General features: G+C 37.3%; 1 protein-coding gene across 1 annotated transcript in view; it reads right to left on the bottom strand.

Moving 5' to 3' along the window:
- Positions 1 to 20,070, bottom strand: part of NOX4 (NADPH oxidase 4) — a 164,994-nt gene that overhangs the window by 35,285 nt on the left and 109,639 nt on the right. Inside the window, exon 13 of the mRNA XM_044258341.1 lies at positions 15,289 to 15,370. Within this exon, the coding sequence (XP_044114276.1) occupies positions 15,289 to 15,370 (82 nt within the window). The remainder of the gene's footprint in view (positions 1 to 15,288; positions 15,371 to 20,070) is intronic.

Below are 20,070 nucleotides of genomic sequence, written 5' to 3'. Positions count from 1 at the left end.
AATGCTTTAGATTAATTATTTGTCATTATTAAATCAGAGTTAGATGATATTATTTGACTTCATTGATTAAGAAAGTGAGGTTCTGGAAGTTTAAACATTTCTTGAGGCCAAACATCTAATAAGTGGCTTATGTCTACCACCAAAACGAATTCCATTTTTGTTCAGAAAACAATCTAAAACTTCCCAAAATAGGAGTTTGTTTTAATTTTTCCAATCAGAGAAATAATCAAATGGACCTTTTCTAAAGGATTAGTAACTCCTTTTATGCCTAGAATTATTTTTATCTTAAAGTCTATTTTATCGGGAATAATTTTGGCTTGGTTAGAATTTCTCGGCCGTATTTCTCACCTTTATGATCAGCTTTTCTTTATCTTTCAGTTTTTAGTCAATTTCTTGAAAACTGCCTATTGCTCTGTTTTCTTTTCTTATCCGAGGCCGACAGCCTTTTCCTTTGAACTGGAGGTCTGAGTTCAGTCATGGTGAGTGACTTACCCCAATGTCATCGTGTCCTGTTTGTCTGTCCCTCTTGGTCTGATTCTTCCCCTCCCCTTTCTTTCCTTGGCTATATTTTTATTACATGTTAGTCTCTGCTTTTAGTTTTCTGTAAGCAAATTATGATGTTTCGCACTGTGAATTTTTGTTATATTGCTTGGGATTTACTGGTATCTCTGAATTTGAGCTATTTTTCTTCAAATATGATATAGCCTATACTCTTTCTCTCTTTTTTCCCCTTCCTTATGTAAGGCTAATGTGAAGAAATGCAAGAACTCCTCCCCCTACCCACTCTATTTCTTCGATCTTTCTTATTTTCCGTATCTTCATCTCTCTATGCCACATTCTGAATAATTATTTCAGTTCAATGTGACAGTTCATTTATTCTCTCTATGGCTATTTAACCTGTGAAGTTTATGATATTGTTTCTTTTATTTGGAGAAGTTCTATGGGCCCATTTTCCAAAAAGCCCTGAGAAGTTTGATTGTCCTTTGTCCCTTAATCATTATTTTAATGCTCTGTTTTATTCCTTTAAATTTATGAAACATTTGTGTTATACTTTTTGGACATATGATTTCTACTAACATGTACTTGTGGCATTTTGTTTCCTCATTTTTTAAAATACGAGCTCATTTTCCTTGGTGTCTTGTAGAGAGGAATCCTTTGGGGATTACAACGTGTCCTACAAGAGAGGATTTTCGTTTTCCTCTTCCAAACAACAGGAGGGTGCCATGAACTTGAAATCACTCTAAACCAAATTTTTGTCTCTGGGCTTATTGGGCTACATACACATTAGGATTTTACTGTTCTAATCCAAATGCACACTAGATCTGAGAATTTTTGTTTTAATTCTTCTCAGAGCCAAGGGGAAATAAGGCAATTGTCCCTGCTATCTCGTCCTGCATAGCAGGATATTTATTCTCTATCTGATTCCCTGAGGATGGAGCACATGAGGAATTTAGGCCATTGCGGGGTCCTCTGATCCACTCTCCCACCTCTCGGGGTCCAGGCCTTATCTCTTGTCCACCATGCATGCCTACAGCCCACTGAAACAAGGTCTCAACTTTGGGGATAGATAGATATGTTGGTAAGAGCAAATATGAGCTCAAGTACTCCCTTTACTTTTTAGTCTCTATAGAAACGTCTCATGGTTTAAGATACAAAGCAACGTCATCCGTTCATTTTCTACCAACTCAAACGTGCATTAAAAACTGTGTGTGGGGGGCACCTGGGTGGCTCAGTGGGTTAAGCCACTGCCTTCGGCCCAGGTTATGATCTCAGGGTCCTGGGATCAAGTCCCACATCGGGCTCTCTGCTCAGCAGGGAGCCTGCTTCCCTCTCTCTCTCTGCCTGCCTCTCTGTCTACTTGTGATCTCTCTCTGACAAATAAATAAATAAAATCTTTAAACAAACAAACAAAAAACTGTGTGTGTGTGTGTGTGTGTGTGTGTGTGAGTGAGTGTGTTAGTAAACATTTTTAGATTTTTTTGGTATCATTTTGTATCATAGTAACATTATTATCTAATATGCCATATTATCTAGTATGTTATATGTATTTTTCATACATACTCTTAGTATGTTTTATAACATACTCTTAGGTACACACACACACACACACACACACACATGAATCCTCATCATTAAACTTAGTTCCTACAGAAAATTAAGAATTCTTTTTGGCCTTTGTATTTTGTTTTATGTGTTGGCTAATGTCCACTTGATCTGCCAGTATGCAACTTGACACTTTAATTCAGATGCAAAAAACAGTTCAAATAATATCAAAGAAAACCTATCAAACTGTTCAACTGTTCAGTACTTAAGTGGAAACATGAATTATAAGCTGACCAAACCCCTACTGGATTTTCAAACGTAACATCAAGCCAAATTTCACACCCCACTCCAGTATATATTTAAACACAGCTGTAAGCCTTATGAAAATAAAATGACCTCTGAAAACTTTTAGAGGGAATAGAGTCCGTTAAAATAAACACGCTGTAAGACTGAGTTTAGATATTTAGTTGAGACTTTTTTTTATCACAATTAACCTTTCTTTTTTTTCTTTTTAAAGATTTTATTTATTGATTTGAAAGAGAGAAAGAGAGAGAGAGCACAAGCAGGGGAGCAACAGAGGGAGAGAGAGAGAAGCAGATTCCCTGCTGAGCGGCGAGCCTGACCTGCGACATTATCCCAGGACTCTGAGACCATGACCTGAGCCGAAGACAGACACTTAACCAACTGAGCCACCCCGATGCCCCTTTTCTATAAAGAGTGCTATTTTATAAATTGTATTTAAACTGTTGTTTATTTAGACGGTAGTGAATCCTTTTATTTCCTGTCCACTTATACGTCTTCACATATAATTTAATAATTTAATTTATAAATTAATTTAATAATTTTTAATAATTTATAATTTTTTTCTCAGACATGTCATTCCATCCTTTTCCTGTCTTTCCTCTTTTTTCCATATGGCTACTGACCTTCCCGCTGAAAGCTAGGTGTAGAGCAGGCTTTTATCTTAATTGCTGGCTAATTCTAGCTTCTTTAACCTTTCATACCCCAAATTACTTTGCATTATATTTTGGTTTTGCTACTTCTTTTCCATTAGTTTAGAGAGCTCAATTCAATTAAGAAATAGACCATGGCTTCTAGCATAGTATGAGTCTTCTTGTCTTCACAGCCAATTTAAAAAAAAAAAAAAAATAGAAGTGGGGGTGGGGGGGGAAACAGAAAAAGTGGCACAAAGAAATAAAATAATGTTGTAGAATGTTATTCAGTGTAAATGGACCAAAATCTTTGGTTTTAAAAGAAAAGACTGTGAGGCTGGAATAAGAAAATAGAGTCATAAATCTCTTCAAGAGATTCAAGATTCCATATTTTATATCAGGATACAAAGAAGTTGAAGGTTAAGGCATAAAGATATGGGAGGAAAATTCTAGCAAAAGCAAAATAGCTGTAGTTACATCGATTTCGGATAAAACAGACTTGAAGGCAAGGCACTATTATAGATATACTGTTAGTAATTACTTATAACCCAGCTGGCTATGCTCAGATTTTCCTTTGTAATCAGAGACTGACGGCTATGAGGAGGGAAACTCTATTCTACTCTATTCTCTCCTGCTTTGCATGCTGAGCACGTCTTTCTTCCCTGGCAACACATGTGGCAAAATGTGACTGTGAAGGGAATGAAAAGCCCTTCGTTAGGCTGTGACTAAGATGATGTGGTTCGTTTCTATTTAAAATGTGGTTCTCAGACCATTAGCGTCAACTTTACCTGAGAACTTGTTGGACAGACAGAATCTTGGAACAACTTCAGATTTATTGAATCAGAATCGTGCTTTACTAAGAGTTTTGGGTGATTCATAAGCCCACTAAAGTCTGAAAATCACTGCTCTACTTTATCTTTCCAGAGAATTCCACAATGTCAATAGAGAAGTGGGATTTCCTGTTTTCCTCTTATCCTCTGCGAATATTATCTTCTTTGAGCCTTTTTGAAAGTGATGGGTTAGTGATTTCAAGACCTGGAGAAAATGTCTACTACTTGAATATGAATATTCCCCCAAACTATATGATGAACAGGAATGCAAATAAAATTACGCATAATCCATGCCTTCAGCATTTCTAGGAGATAGAGACTATCTGTTGCAGGAAAAAAAATAAATCACTAAATAACAACAGATAAAAGAGTGGTTGAAATGGAAGACAGGCAACTAATGTCCAAATTACATCCACCTGTAGTCACTAAAAACAAAACCAAACCACTACAATGGCATAGAACTAAAAAACAAAATCCAAGGAAGTAAGAATTCAGGAATACCATCAAGAAAATCTTAACCTATTTAGTTACATAGGCTTTGGGACTTAAATGTCATATTAGTATACTTTGTGAGTACATGGATTTCAATATTCTGCCTCACCTTCCCCTGCCATCCTTTTTCCCTTCCCTAGGTGAACCCCAAAATGTTTTCAGCTGTGAAAACATTTACCAACTGCAACAATTTTCAGACAGAATGAAATTATCACTGTTTCTGTCAATCTAATTTCTATTTTTACTAATCAATGGATTAGAGGTTCTCAATAAACAAGAGGAAAACTATATAATTAATAAGTAAAACTGACGGGAAGAAATTGATTTAACAGACAAAATACCACACATGGAAGTGCTTTGGAAACAATAAAACTCTAGAAGAATAAAACATAATTTTATAAGTACAGCTGGCTTAGGCATTGCCAGATTTCCTGGTTGGGTTTTATTACTAACTCAAAAACCTAAGAAAACCAGGGTGCTGTGTTGAAATAGTTTGGCCCATGATTATCTCCAGTTGCTGGCACTTAATAGGTACCAAACAAATATTTGTTGAAAGAAATACTGAAAAAATATAATATGTTCAACATGTTCATTTGTTTTTAAGACTACTATCATTGGGCCCCTCATTCCCTATGGGGGAGAATGCTCTTAGTAGGGCAAAGTTTTCTGTTCTCACAACTTCCACAGCAATTCCTTTTAGAACAGAAATTTTAACAACAAAAATCTGTGTTTTAAACTCCCAGTAGGAGAAAATATGCAACTTCAAAGAGTTATGGAAAACTTAAGGAAGATTGGTATGTTTTTACTGTATAACAATACAGTAAATATTATATGTTTTTACTATATAATAATACAGTAAATTAGAATGTAGGCTCTCTAAACTAGTTCATATCATTGGGTTTAGCAGGTGGCACTACATGACCTTGAGCAAGTTACTGATCGCTCTCTGCCTCAACTGTATCCTTTGTAAATAGAAGGTGATCTAAATAATACATATCTCACCAGTTATTGTAAGGATTAAATGGGGTAATTCAGGCAAGGCAAAGACCACTTACTGTCTACTGTTTATCCCATTTCCTTTTTTCATTCCCAGTTTTGGGGTGGCGGGATAGTAATGTTTAGGATAACTAGATGTAAGAAGTGCTGGGTTGAGATTCTGAGAAAAATCTTTGCAAGGGAGGCTGACTTGGTGTGCCTGCACCTTTCACGAGGGTGGATAAGGATGGGATGGCTGGGATGAGGATGTGGTGGCTGAAGCTCAAAGAGTCATCTTGCAACCATGAGAGGGGAAAGGAGGGGAACCCTCAGATGGGATATGCTGACAACAAATCCCAGCCACCAAGTATCTTGGTACTTCTGGTCACGTGAGGAAAGTAAGCCCTCATCAAAGTATAAGCTGTTCACATTGTACCGGGACACACTAAGCATCTGATAAATCTTAGACATTACTATTAATAATAACAAAGGGTTGTAATTCACATCCACTTAATGCTAATGTCAAGTTTCCATTTTTGGAAAATTATTTGCCTTTCTTATCTTTATCTGATTTTACTTTTAAAATTCTTCCAATTAAAAAAAAAAAAGCAATCCAAAACAATCTTAGACCCTTACCTCCAAATCCTAAAATGAGATGTTGTAACAGATACTCTTCACTGAACATTTGACCTAATCCAGGATCTACACTTGTTCTCTGTACCCCTTCCCTCCTAATCCACACAACAGCTTTCACAGGAGATACAATCTGCCCCTTACTGCACTGAGAACTAAAACCCAAAAATGCTAAGTAATTTTCTCATGCCACACTTCTGTTAAAGGGAAAGACTCATCCAATTCCTTATGAGTCTGACTCCAAAGCTCACTTCCTTAGTGATCACACACTAATCAGTCAGTCAGTTGTAAATTATTCTGGTTTGGGATAATACAGAAAGACAAATAAAGTCTGAAAAGGGCACACTATGCCAAGGAAGTCCTGGAAATCCTCCCCTGCAGGCTAGAAGTGGTCAGAGTCATTCTTCATATAACAACTATTCTTTCATTCAGGAAAAAGTTGGAAGTCATGAATTGTCTCTCTGGAGACAATGGTGTTGCAGTTTTACACCACTCCAATCCCAGGAGATAATCACATCACTAAAAACAGCAAGAAGTAGGAGGGAGTTTAAAAGCCTCAGATGGTCTTCAGAATCTTTCTATCTTGTGCTAATGGTCCTCAAAAGTTAGCATGTATCAGAATGTCCTGGAAGATTTGTTAGACACACAGTGCTGGGTCCTACCCCCAGATTTTCTGAGTCAGTTAAGTCTAGGCTGAAGTCTGAGAATTTGTATTTCTAACAGTATCCCATGCTGCATTTATGTTGTTGGTAGAGCAGATAAGAAGGATGGGAGGTGAGCTAGTACAGGTGGTGATTTTGATGTGTTGATCAGGGAAAGCCCTTAACATCTGAGTTAAGACTTGGTGAGAGTGGTAGGCAGTGGTCCCTATTTTTGGACTTTTTTTTAAATTTAGAATTTTTAAAAATAAATTTATTTACTTATTTGAGAGAGAGTACGTGAGAAAGAAAGAGAGCACAAGCACAGAGGAGGGACAGAGGGAAAAAAAGAAGACGATGCCCTCACCAAGCAGGGAGCCCAACGACATGGGGCTTGATCCCAGGACCCTAAGATCATGACCTGAGTCAAAGGCAGATAACTCACTGACCTACCCAGGTGTCCTTTGTCTGGACTTTAGGAACAACTTAAGGAAGGAAACTTTACCAGGAAAAGGTTAAGAAATCTCTGCAGGTAATGGGCTACTATTACTTAATGCAATCTCATGCATAAATTAAAAAAACACTGATTAAAAAAACCACCTTGACTGATGTTTGTTTTTTGAAATTCTGAATTATTCAATCAAGGCCTTACAAATAGAAGCTATTAATTAATTTAGGGTCTGCAAAGAAAAAAATCTTTGACAAGGAATTCCAATAAACAGACATATTGTTAAAATTTATGACTTGGTAAATATAAAACTGTTTTAAAATTCATCCCGGCTATAGAGTTCATAAATTGCTTCTGAAATCATGGCTTCACTCTGACATATCCCTTTTGTAGAGCTGGGAATATCGTTGAAGAGCTAGAAATCACCTATGCCAAAAGGAGGGTGTTCCAGTGCAAGGAAGTTAAGGTGGGATTTTAAGTTTTGTCGCAAAGGAAGAACTTCAGGTCACTTTCTCTCTCACTAGACAGACAATCTCTGAGTCAAAGCAAACAAATAAACAACAACCCCAAAACTTAAAACAAATACTCTCTGAGGAGATACGCAACGGTGGGGAACGGAGGGTAGATCAAAACAAAGAAAGCAGACGGCTCTCAAAGGCACAAGGTAGAGAATCACACCCCTTACGCCCTAGAAAGTGTTCACTTTCTCAGCCTGTTTTGAGATTTCAGGTTCCTGGCCTCCCAGCTACCAGCTCCTCTTGGCCCTATCCTTGAATCAGATCTCACTTGAGTCCAAGATAAGCTATTCTCTCACTCAGCACTGAGGCATCCTTAATGCTTGCCCACTAGATGTGCACTAACAGAGTTTCTTGACTTACCACATGTCTGAGCCAGTCTTTCCAAGTTCAGGACTACCTCAGTGTTTGTAGGAGTATTTGCAGGTTTTGGTGATCCACTTGGCTTTTGCAGTCCTGATGGCAGGGTTTCTACATGTGAATGTCAGCCCAGGGGTTAGGACCTACGACCTACTGAGAGACCAGCTTAATTCTCACATCTTGCTTGCTTATGTTCACAAATATTGAAAGAACTGGGAATCCTCATTACTGCATTCCACACTCTCGTCAGAACGTTAGCTTATTCAATCTCTTGCCAGACAGGTACTGGAATATCACCTACTATACAAAAGAAAACCTAAGTCTAGGGATGAGAAGAGGAGAAACTAATTTCTTAATGAAAGGCAATACGCCTGGGTGGCTCAGTGGGTTAAGCCGCTGCCTTCGGCTCAGGTCGTGGTCTCAGGGTCCTGGGATCGAGTCGCGCATCGGGCTCTCTGCTCAGCAGGGAGCCTGCTTCCTCCTCTCTCTCTGCCTCTCTGCCTGCCTGTGATCTCTCTCTGTCAAATAAATAAATAAAATCTTTAAAAAAAAAAAAAAAAAAAAAGAAAGGCAATACTACAACTGGAGGCATCCTGGGAAGAACGTGATGCAGAGCTGTGACTGTAGAAACCATACAGAACCACCTTTGTCAGGCAGAACAGCATGTCCTTTCCGACAGGATCTGGACTGGACCAAAGACAGTAAGCCAGACCATGTGGTAGAAACTTTCCCTTGCCCTGAGGTAAAGCATGGCTTTGAGAAAAGGGAGAAGAGAGCCAAGAATGAGGATGATGGTGAGAATTCACATTTGCAAGAGGCAGGTACTTCCCATCATTTTATTGAATGATCACAAAGTCTAACAAGGGAGAATTATGCCAGGCACTGTGCATTTCTCAAAGCAACATTACAGGGGAGCTACTTGTGAAATGATAAGAAATATTCATATTGTTCTCTGCCCCTGGTTCCTGACACAGAGCTCCTAAGACCTTTGTAGTTTCCTGAGGGTTAGACTCATCTGACACAGAGTTCCTAAATCTCTTGGAATTTTCTGGGTGATGGGGACCTATTTTGTTTTAAAGAGGTGACTCTTGGTAGGCTCATTGATGGGGGCTGCTTGGCAGAAACACCAAGCCAGGGGTGCCTGGTGGCTCAGTTGGTTAAGCACCCAACTCTTGATTTCAGCTCAGGTCACGATCTCAGGGTAGTGAGATCGGATCGGTCCCATCACGCTCTGTGGGCCATTTGCTTGAGATTCTCTGCCCTCCCGCTTATGCATGCAATCTCTCTTTCTCTCCAAAATAAATAAATAAATAAATCTTTAAAAAGAAAGAAAGAAACACCAGGCCATGACTAAAATCTTCAAATGTTTAGCCCTACTCTTTATTTTCTGGAGAGGGAAGAGGAGCTGGAAATGAAGTTAATAATCAATCATGCTTCTGTGATGAAACTTCCATAAAAACCCCAATGGTATGGGGGTTCAGAGAACTTCCAGGTTGGTGAACACATCTACAGGCCAGATGGGTGGCACACCCCTACTCCATGGTTACAGAAGTTCCTGCACTCAAGAGCCTTCTAGATCTTCATCTGGTTGTTCATGTCCATCTATATCATTCATCACATTCTTTACTACACGGTAAGTTCATAAAGTATATCTGAGTTCCAAAAGGTGTTCTAGCAAATGATTGAATCCAAGGATGAGGTTGTGGGGATTTCTGATTTGTAGCCAATTTGGACAGAAATTGTGGGTCAGCTGGGGACCTGCTACCTGCGACTGGCATTTGGAAATGGGGGTGGACCTCTGTGTAATGGGAATGAGCCCTTAACCTCTGGAGTCTGCCCAAACTCAGAATTGGATTGAATTGTAAGACACCCAGCTGGTATTGAGGAATTGGTTTATGTGTGAAAAACTACACCCCATATCTGGTGTCAGAAGAATCGTATGTGAGAGTAAAAGCAATTGTACACGAGAGCTTTTTCTATAGCACTATTGTTACCTCCATTTGAAATAGAGACCCTGGGACTGCTGATGCAGAATGTGATCCAAATGAAAAAGTTTGAACGCCTTCTTTGAACTCTTTCCTCTCCTCTGTCACTCCCCTCTCCTTTTCATCTTCCTGCCCTTTGCCAGGTAATCATAACATTCTTGTCATGTGCCTCCTAAAATTCTCAGATATCTACCTGCTTTTCCCTGTTATCATCACTGTGGAATCGATTCTTTCTCACTGCCTTCCTGAGTATGAAACTGCCAACCAGCTAGTGTGCCAGCCCCATGCAGTGCCACGTGGCCCTCTCTGGCTCCATGATAAAACTAGGAAAAGGCAAATACAATGATTTTTGCTCCTTTGCTTAAAGTTTTTTCATGACGGTCCACTGCCTTCACCACAGAATCCAAGTTCCTTTAAATGGCAAGCTACGTCCTTCTTGGAGTGGTCCCTGCTCTCGTTTCTCCTTATATACCAGCCCTTCAGTGTGTGTATATGTATGAACATTTGCACATACACATGCATGTGTACATGTGCACACACAAACATGCACGCACGCGTGCACACACACACACACACACAAAGGTTTTTTAACTGGAACACCCGCAGGTGATCTGTCAATGAACAGCCCACTTCATGCCTCTATATTCTGCTGTACTCTTGGTTCCATCTAAAAAGCCTCTTCTTCTGGTTCCATAGTTTTTGTCCAGATTTTACTCCAAGGGAAAAATGAAACTTTCCATGAATTACCAAGACTGGAAGACACACTGCCTTCTCTTTTCCCATTGAGTTTAGTGCATTTCTCTATAACTATAAATCTTATCACATTGCTATAATTAATTTCTCCATTAGAGTCTGATTCTGTTTCCCCCGCCAACAGATTCTAGATTCCTCAAAGTCATATGTTGGGTCCTCATTATTTTTGCATCCTCAGTAATTGTGACGGGTTCTAGTATACAGTAATTGTTCAATAAATATTTGATGAATGGACTAATGGAAAAATAGACAGATGAAAGGATGAGAGGCAGTATAGTATAACTGGGTATATTTGGGGGCCAAGCAGACCTTGAATTTGGGAACCAGCTCTTCCATATGACTTTGGTTAAGTCACTTAACCCATTTAAATCCTCTAATATATAAAATCTGTAAAGTTGGGGATATAGTACTACCTAACCTACCTCATTAGGGAAATAACAAAGGTTAAATAATACCTATAGAGCACATAACACAATCATAGCAATGTAGAAAGTGTTAAGTGCTAAGTGTTTTTATTATGAAAAGGAGTAACTTAGCTCCAGTGATAAATACATTACACACATACAGACAGAAGAGAAATTACTAAAGAGAGAAAGGAGGCCTCTGCAAGAAGAGGAACCCAAAATTTTCTTTGGAAAGAGAAAGGAAGACAAGTTGGAGAATAGATGAAATCTAGAAATGTCTTCCGAGGCTTTGCATTTAATCACCTGATATCACCGCTTGAAGCCATTTTTAAGCAGTCCATTAGAAACGAGAATGGGTTGAGGCATTGCTTTTATTGTCTAAATAATCAAGGTTATTCTCTGGTGGCAAACCAGGTCAAAACGAATACTCTGAACTTGATCCTAAATAATATATCTTTCTCTAAAGAGTACTGAGATTAAGCATTCAGTACTTGATCTTCATGAGAACCAAATAAAGCTATGCCACATGTTATGCCTATATTTTCACAATATTTTTATACATAATATGGTGAAACTTCCAGAGGCATTGAATCATGTTTTGCTGGCGTAACTGCTAAAATGGTTGCAAGTCATTTGTTAGCAAAATTGTGCCAAATGTCTTCAACCATTTCATGTCTCCAAGCTGCAAGGATAACTATATTGGTAGCTACCCTCTGGTTTAAATATGTCATAAACCCAAATGCCTCAGAGTTAACAGTGACACCAGCTAAGACATGAGCAACAAAGCAAGTTTCATTATCTCCATTTCTTTCCTTTAACCTATGAATCAACAACATTTATTTTGTATTAAGTATATATTCCTTTTCTTCTTTTCATTCGCTTGTTTCTGACAATGGTCACACCTATTCATGCTACAAGAACTTTCATGAGGCAATGTCTTCACATACATCTGATGAGAATGGATGTGCCAGGCTTTGGCAAAGGGTCAAATGCAAGATCACAAACATAAGAATGTGATGAATGAACAGAACAATGTTTCCAGCAGGGAACTTTTTTTTTTTTTTTTTTAATGGCTTTCCATAAAACACACACACACACACACACACACACATTTCAAGAACTGGTCAGTTCTCTTCTCCATGATTATTTCTCTACTAAGTAAAATACAAAAATTTCCCTTTTTTAGTATCTATTATATGTCTTTTGATAACCAATTGCTTAAGATTATAGGGACAATATCCTGACTAGAGATCCTACGCTCAATCCAATAACCACTGTCCACTCACCAACTCATATGAACCAGGGCAGAGTGAGTCTGACTTACAGAAGGTCAGCTATACCATGCTCTATACACATCACCCTGTGACACGAAATAATACAGGGCAAACAAGCTGCTTCCCAAACCATATTTTAACTCTTAAAAATTTTAACTCTCCCTAATAGGGTCTCTATTCAGTGAGTCAGTAAAACAAGCAGAAAAGGGAGGGAGAATAATCTCAATATAAATAGGTGTATGACATTGTGAACGAGAACAACAAACACTAAGGGTCTGACTAAATTTCCAGCTTTCCAGAAATTTTTGCATGTCATGAAATGACAAATTCCTTGACTTATAGCCATCCTCAGTAATGAATAATTGATAGTATATTTAAGAGTGAATACAAATGAGACTAAATGAGAATATGGAAAATCATGAATAATCACAAAATAGTTTAAATAAGGTCTAGACATACAGATCCCTGCCCTCTTATATTTATCAACTGGCTCTTAATACAACTGTCTCTTCTTTTACCCCAGCTTTCTTTACATGGCCATTATTTACACGCCCAGAGTTTTTGCTCCTTGGACCAGTTTAATACTCCTTAGGCACAGCATAAATAGAACTATTACCCTTTCTCTGTTCCTCAGCACCTCCTAAAATCCTACCCCCAAACTAGATGTTACATGGGCAATGGGAGGATGCAAATTTTTAATATTCTATACCCTAAATAAGCCACTGTATTTAATCCAGAATTTTTATATAAATATTATATATTTTATACATTATATTTTATATAAATGATATTTTATATAAATATAAAACCTAAATAAACCAATTGTATTTAATCCAGAATTTTTATATATTATGTATTATTTAATATTATATATTTAAATAAATATATTCTATTTATATAAATATATAAATATTATTCAGACTTCTTAATTAAAGGTTTCTTTAATTAGCATGCTTTCATTGGGCAATTTGGAAAACTGAAACTCATAATGATTTTTTTCATTTTATTTTATTTTATTTCTTTTCAGTGTTCCAAAATTCATTGTTTATGCACCACTCCCAGCCTCATAATGATGTTAAGCGGTCACCAAAGCAGTGCCTCGCATCAGCAACTAGCCATAATCTAGAAATATTAAATAAATAGTTCTTCCCAAAATATTATTAAGGGAAGAGTGATAAAGGTATCCTGACATAAGACCTATCCTCCAAGATCAATGAATAGCCGACTTCACTAACCTGTTTGGAAACATGCAGATCTAGTTAATGCTATATGCAATTTTAAATGAGTAGCAACACTTGCAGCTACATATAAAGTATCGCTACAAGTCCAGCTAAGTTCTAAATAGCTTTTTGTTTATTAGTTGATTTAATCTACATAACATCCCTTGGTGGTAGGTCTTATTATTTCTCCCCTTCCACAGAGGTGGAGACTGAGGCACAGAGGGTTAGGTGACCTGAGTCACAAAGCACAGCTCATGAGGCAGTCTGCACTCCTACTCGCCCCAACATGGTGTACGTGGCATCAGTGGACGACTTATTCTTTTAGTCCACAGATCCCCCCACAAAAACAAAACAAACACAAAAACTACCCTAAGGAGTGGACACTGACAAAGGATTGTCTCATGGTATGTCTGTTAAGTATCAGAACGATATTGGAACATCACTATGGGAAAAGCAACCTAAGAGCAAGAGGGATATGTGTTAAGAACATAGAGCTAAGGAAACCTACGGAAATAGCAGGAAACAGATTACCACTGGATAATCTGAGAAACAGCTATGGTTCCCCTCTTCAAGCAAATATGTGAGGTGGATAGTAAGTGCAAGAGTCAGAAGATCAGGCATCACTCACTACCCTCTGCAAACAGCAGCAGAGGGCAAAAATACTGATAGACATGTGTCAATCCCTTCAGACTCCTCCATACTCCCTGTCATGAAAAGTAATATATGCACAGAACGCTGTCCAGGTTTCATATGTCCCTCAGGAGGGTCCCTGTGAGGGAACTTGAAGATTATTGTTAGATATTAAATCAGGATTAATATCAAAGATAATGACCAGATAATTCAGATCCTGTATTTTTGTTATCAGAGGTAAGTCAATATTATCAAAGCTAAGTTTTAGGGAAAAAATTATTCTAAAATTGAAGTCCAGTGGATACTTGAATAAACTACCAAGTCAATCAAAGATTTACTTTAGCATACTGATTGGTTTTGATGAAATATGTATAAACCAAGCTCTAATTCTTCAAGTTGCTGACCTCCTTTTCTATATCAGAAATCAGTTATTCCTTCCTCAGCTTGTTGTAGACTAGCTAGCAAATAGAGTAAGACAACCATGAAGTAGAGGGCACTCCAAGCTTGTACAGGAAGGATCATGATACGGGCATCCATCAGCTTTTCAGGAATAAGATGCCTAATAAAAAACATACTTGCTGATTCTCTGGGAAGATGAAGGCATATGCCTTCAACCAAGAAGTACACTTGTGGCATTTAAGAGAAGAACAGTTCTGCCCCACATAAGAAAGGGCCAGGAGATTTCACTTCCCGTAATCTTCAAGATAGTAAAGAAGAATATAGAGAAATTACTAAAATCGTATCTAACAGGTGGTTATCTGAAAACTACTCATTACAATATGAATGAATCCTTGCATTTAAAGGCTAGCAACCAGGACACCAGATGAGGGATCACCCACAAAATATCTGTCTCTGTTGATAGAGAATCAAGCAAAAAGAGGCATGACCAGACACCAGTGCAGGTAACTTACAGCTCGCCCTCTGCAAATACTCCTACTCATTGCTGGGCTGTAGTGCAGGCAAGGCTCTTTTCTCTGACCCAGCTGTGAAGAGCCTGAGATGTTACAGTGCAGGAGATGCCCTTCTTAAGTAGGCTGGAGTATTTTAGCTTTTTCAGAAATCCTTAGAAAGAAACTATTTTGTTTTTGTCCCCCCCAAGCCTCCCCTGTCACTGTGCCCATCCCCACCCAATATCCAGTGAACCCCTAGTGCTTACTTGGGATACTTTCTAGATTGAATGAAGGGCAGAATCTCAGAGTCTTGATTAGATGGTGGAAGTAGTAAATCTCGAAACCGTTCTGTCAAAAGAAAAATAAACATCAAGTTGTGAAAAAATAAAAGTCATGAAAATACTTTCAAAATGTAACTCTTATCTATTGTTTTGACTTCTCCATTATTTTGAATGCATATCTTTTATTAGAAATATGCCCATCATTTTGTATAGTACTGTCATGTCTGTTTCACGTTAATGACTGTATCTTTTTAGATTAATATATTGCAACAACTGTCAGTATAAAAATAAAAAGTATTCGTTAGTATAGACTAATAAAATCTTAAAATTGAAAGATTAGAGGAAATAGTCGTGATCAACAAATATACCTAAGAGATGTTCAATCTCAACAGTAACGTGGAAAGTGCTAATCAAAGCCACATATCATTAGATAGCATTCATATATTATGTTGCGTTTGATTGACAGAAATGAATCTCACAAGACCAAGTGTTAGAGAAGATATGCATCAATGTAAGCTCTCATATCATTCTGGTGAGATTGCAAGTTGGTACAATAGCTTTGGAAAACAACTTGTGATTATCTTCTAGTTTAACCTTAGTGTACCCTATGAGTCAATATTTCCATTCCTGGGTATATACTCTGCAGAGACTTTCACATAATGTCTCAGGCAGCAAGTAAAAGAATATTCATAGCACTTTCATTACAACATAAAGTGTTGTAATTGTCTATATACAGGAGAATGGACAATTTGCTGCACATATTCACAATGGAATATTAATTGAAGTGGAATTGAATGAAATCAGTCACAAATAAAAACATAGTAAAATGGTGAGTGGAAAAAACCCAAGTAGATTATATACAGAAAAATCTCATTTGTTAAAAAGCAAAGAAGCAATGTATCATTTAGAAATGTCATGTATAAAACAAAGCAAACCAGTGGGAAAAAAGCATAATATACATAATCCAGGATAATAGTTATCTTTTAGAAGGGGTAAGAAGATGAAATAGGAGAAAAGCAAAGGGTAGGTCATCACTGTCAATATTTCACAACTATGCTAAATATATAAAATTTAGTTATTTATATGAAATATATCTATAGCATTATAAAAGAGTAAATGAATAAGGCTCAGGGATTGTCCAATGATGACATTAACCCACGAACCAAAACTTTGACTAACAAGATCCTGTGCTTATTAAGCTCATAATGAAGGAAGAAGGGAGAGGAAGAAGAGAAGGAGGAAAGAAGAAGGTCGGGAAGGAGAGAGGGGTGAAAGGAAATGGGGGAAGAAAGGAAAAAGAGGAATGTGGACACAGGAAGAATCCTCAGTTCTACTTTAGAAATAGCTGTACTGCATAATTATCTGCATTGCATAGCGTAGTCTATCACCCTGATGCTAGTCCCGTGTTTCCAGAACTAGGTACTCATTACCTCTAGTCATCCCTATGGGAAGGTTTCCTTGATCCCTCCTTTTTCTTTTCCTCCTCCTCCAAAATCTGGAATAGATGGCCCTACTGTGTGTATTCCTAGTATACTCCATGCTTACACTCTCAAAGAATGTTCCAGATTGTATTTTTTTTTTTAAAGATTATTTATTTATTTATTTGAGAGAGAGAGACAGTGAGAGAGAGCATGAGTGAGGAGAAGGTCAGAGAGCGAAGCAGACTCCCCATGGAGCTGGGAGCCTGATGTGGGACTCGATCCCGGGACTCCAGGATCACGCCCTGAGCCGAAGGCAGTCGTCCAACCAACTGAGCCACCCAGGCGTCCCCCAGATTGTATTTTTTATTGTTAGATATAATTGTCTATCCACCTCTCCTTCTCCTTCAAGTAGATGGGTATTACATCACCCAGATATGGAACATTATCTGATACCTATTAAGATGCTTGATAAATATTAGTTGAAATAATATTTCTATTTTTACTGCATAAAGGAAATTTCCAAGGTTAATCATAACGCCTTTCAGAAAAACACAACTGGTCATCTATCAACCATGAAAAATAAGGGTACCAGAGCTCCAGCCTTGACAGGCTGAGAGAGAGTGCAAAGCCAAAGCTCCAAGCTGCAGTAAATTCATCACTAAATGAAGGCACACAATTTCCACGAAATACTGAAAATTCACAGTTGATGACCATCGCCACTTCCCAGTTACTGAATAGCCAGATGTTGAACGCTGGTGAACACAGTGGTTACAAAGGGTGCTGAGAAGCAGGACCGTGATTTATCTCCATACTTATTACAACATTGAGTCGATGTCTAACTGACTCTCTGCTGCTTGCTATCAGCACTCTGACATTCTTACCTACCGTACACTTAGGGAGGACCTGAGAAGACCCTAAGAGAAGTGCTTGTACTTTACAGTCCACAGACAGAAGAAAACACATTTTCTTTTTCTCTTTTAAGTATACTTACTCTTTGAGTTCATATCTTAAAAATTAATTTATGCTGAGAATGTTTATGTCAATGAAATGACTAGTAAATTCTTCTGATGGGACACTTGTCTTTCAGGACATGTCCCAATTTATGTAGCATTTCATTAAATGAGCAATTTGTAGTGTTTCTCCTTTTCTCCCTCTCCCCTCCATCTATCCCTTTCCTAAACAAATCTTGGAAAACAGAGACAAAACACAGCCACAAACATGAACTTTTACATCAAGAAAAGAAAGAATGGTGCAATCAAACAGCTAAATTGAATACAATATATCCTGGGGTGCTAACAATATAAATTAAAGTTTTACTGAATGATTCCCAAAGTGACGGAAATGCAAAAAAAAAAAAAAATCAGAATTCTTAATTCGAACAACCATAACATAATATAGCTGGAGGCTTTTCCCTGTTTCTATCATCACAAAAAATATTTGATTGTAAATTTGGAAGACAATCTCTGAAGATAACATTATATTGATAGGATTTAAAATACACACACATGCGCACACAAGCGCAGCAAAAGTAGCATATGAGAAATCACTTGCAAATCCACCCAAACTGTAACATTTATAATGAATATTCTTACATTTGAAGCACCCTTTAATCTGATATCCTAAATGCAAGCAACACTAAGCAAACATGAAGATTCTTCACTAGCCACCATGAAGTTAAAAAAAAGTTCATACATATACAAAGAAAAGAGCTGCTTAAAATTATGTCCTTCTAAAATGTTTATTTTTATTATTACATTCATAAATTCCTAAATATGAACAATTAACTTTATCCCATACAGGTATAATGATTGTTTATTTTTTTATGAGAATAAAAATATACATAGAAAAGTATCCTTAGAAAAATCCGAGTAAATGAAAAATTGCTTAGTCTCCCAGATTTCTGCCTATCAACTAATTAACTAGCATCTCATTGTTTATCTGATGCTGGGAAAAAAGACTGAAATAAACTGGTGTTTCCTCTGTTAAGCAGCAGAATTTTTAAAACACTACTTCTTCTCTTGCTGCAAATGTCACACCAGATGATCTGCTTTCTCAGGAGGCCCCAAGTCTATTTCTTAGGAAAATGGCAATTATCTGAACACTGGATCTCAATCCTTTCACTGGGTTCTTAGAATAATTTCATTAAAGCCACTGAAAAGAACCAGGGGATTTTCTGAAAAGTGATATTTTGATGAGTTGACTAATGATGAAATAATGTCTGAACATGATTGTCTACCAGTTGGGGATATATCTTAATTAAAATAAGCTTTTGTAGACTTTCACCCACTCTCCATTTCTCCTGTTCAATCAACGAAGACTGTGAGGCTATCAGAGGTGGACAGCATACTACACGTGATTATACTAATTGGGACTCTCTGGACAATCAACTGTGAGACAATACACTTAATTATTTAAAATCAAAGATGAGAAAAACAAAATAATCTTTCCAATTCGAATTGAGACTTATTTGTATATTTACTGTGACTCAATTCTTCATCTTCCCCTTTGTGAAAAATGGCCACTTTGTAGTCCTCCCCCAAATGCAGAATGTAACAGATGCTATACAAATTTGCATAACAACAAAAAACCTGTATGCAAATACGTTTCTGAGATGAGAAGACAATAAAATCTTCTTCCTACCACTATAAAAAAAGAAGGAAGTTAAATAAGGGCAGAAAATAAAATAAAAAATGATGCCTTCCTTCTGTAGTACAAAAGTTCTTTGCATCTAAAGATGTGATCATAGCCACTTAATGGGGGTCTTCAGTAAGAACCTGAGAAACAGCTGTTGCTGGCTGAAGGAACTCCGTGGAGATTTTTACCAACTCTAAATCACTGTTTCTTTCCAAGTAATTTCCTTTCCTTACCTTTGCTTCTCCATAGTCTTACTATGGAAATGAATGTTTTACCTGCTTTAAGTATTACATTATCACAGGCAGGAAAGAAAACTAAATAAAACATCTCTAAAGAGTGATAATGCTGCTCTAAAAAAACCTGGTAAGAAGTTATTGGGATTTTTATTATTAGATACAAACTTTCTCCTCTTTCTTTTAATGCTCATATGACACTTGATTTGCCAGTTTTAATTTCTTTCTTCAAAAAGCATTAAGACAAAATCCTTAAGGGGTATTAAACAGACTCATTGGAGACTTAAATTTAGCTTTAAAAATAACTAGCATCATGCAGCACAGTATTCAAAATTATAAGGTAAGGGTTCTAAGGAAATAGGCATCATCCCCATGCCCTTAGTCTTTAAGCAAAATCTGTAAATGATTATACTATAATATTTCTGTTATTTTACAAGAAAAACTGAAGATTATCTCATAAGACAGGCAGTGTTATAAGT

This window comes from Neovison vison, chromosome 7, assembly GCF_020171115.1.
Source record: "Neovison vison isolate M4711 chromosome 7, ASM_NN_V1, whole genome shotgun sequence".
Lineage (NCBI taxonomy): Eukaryota > Metazoa > Chordata > Mammalia > Carnivora > Mustelidae > Neogale > Neogale vison.
This window is presented reverse-complemented; position numbering and strand designations above follow the sequence as displayed.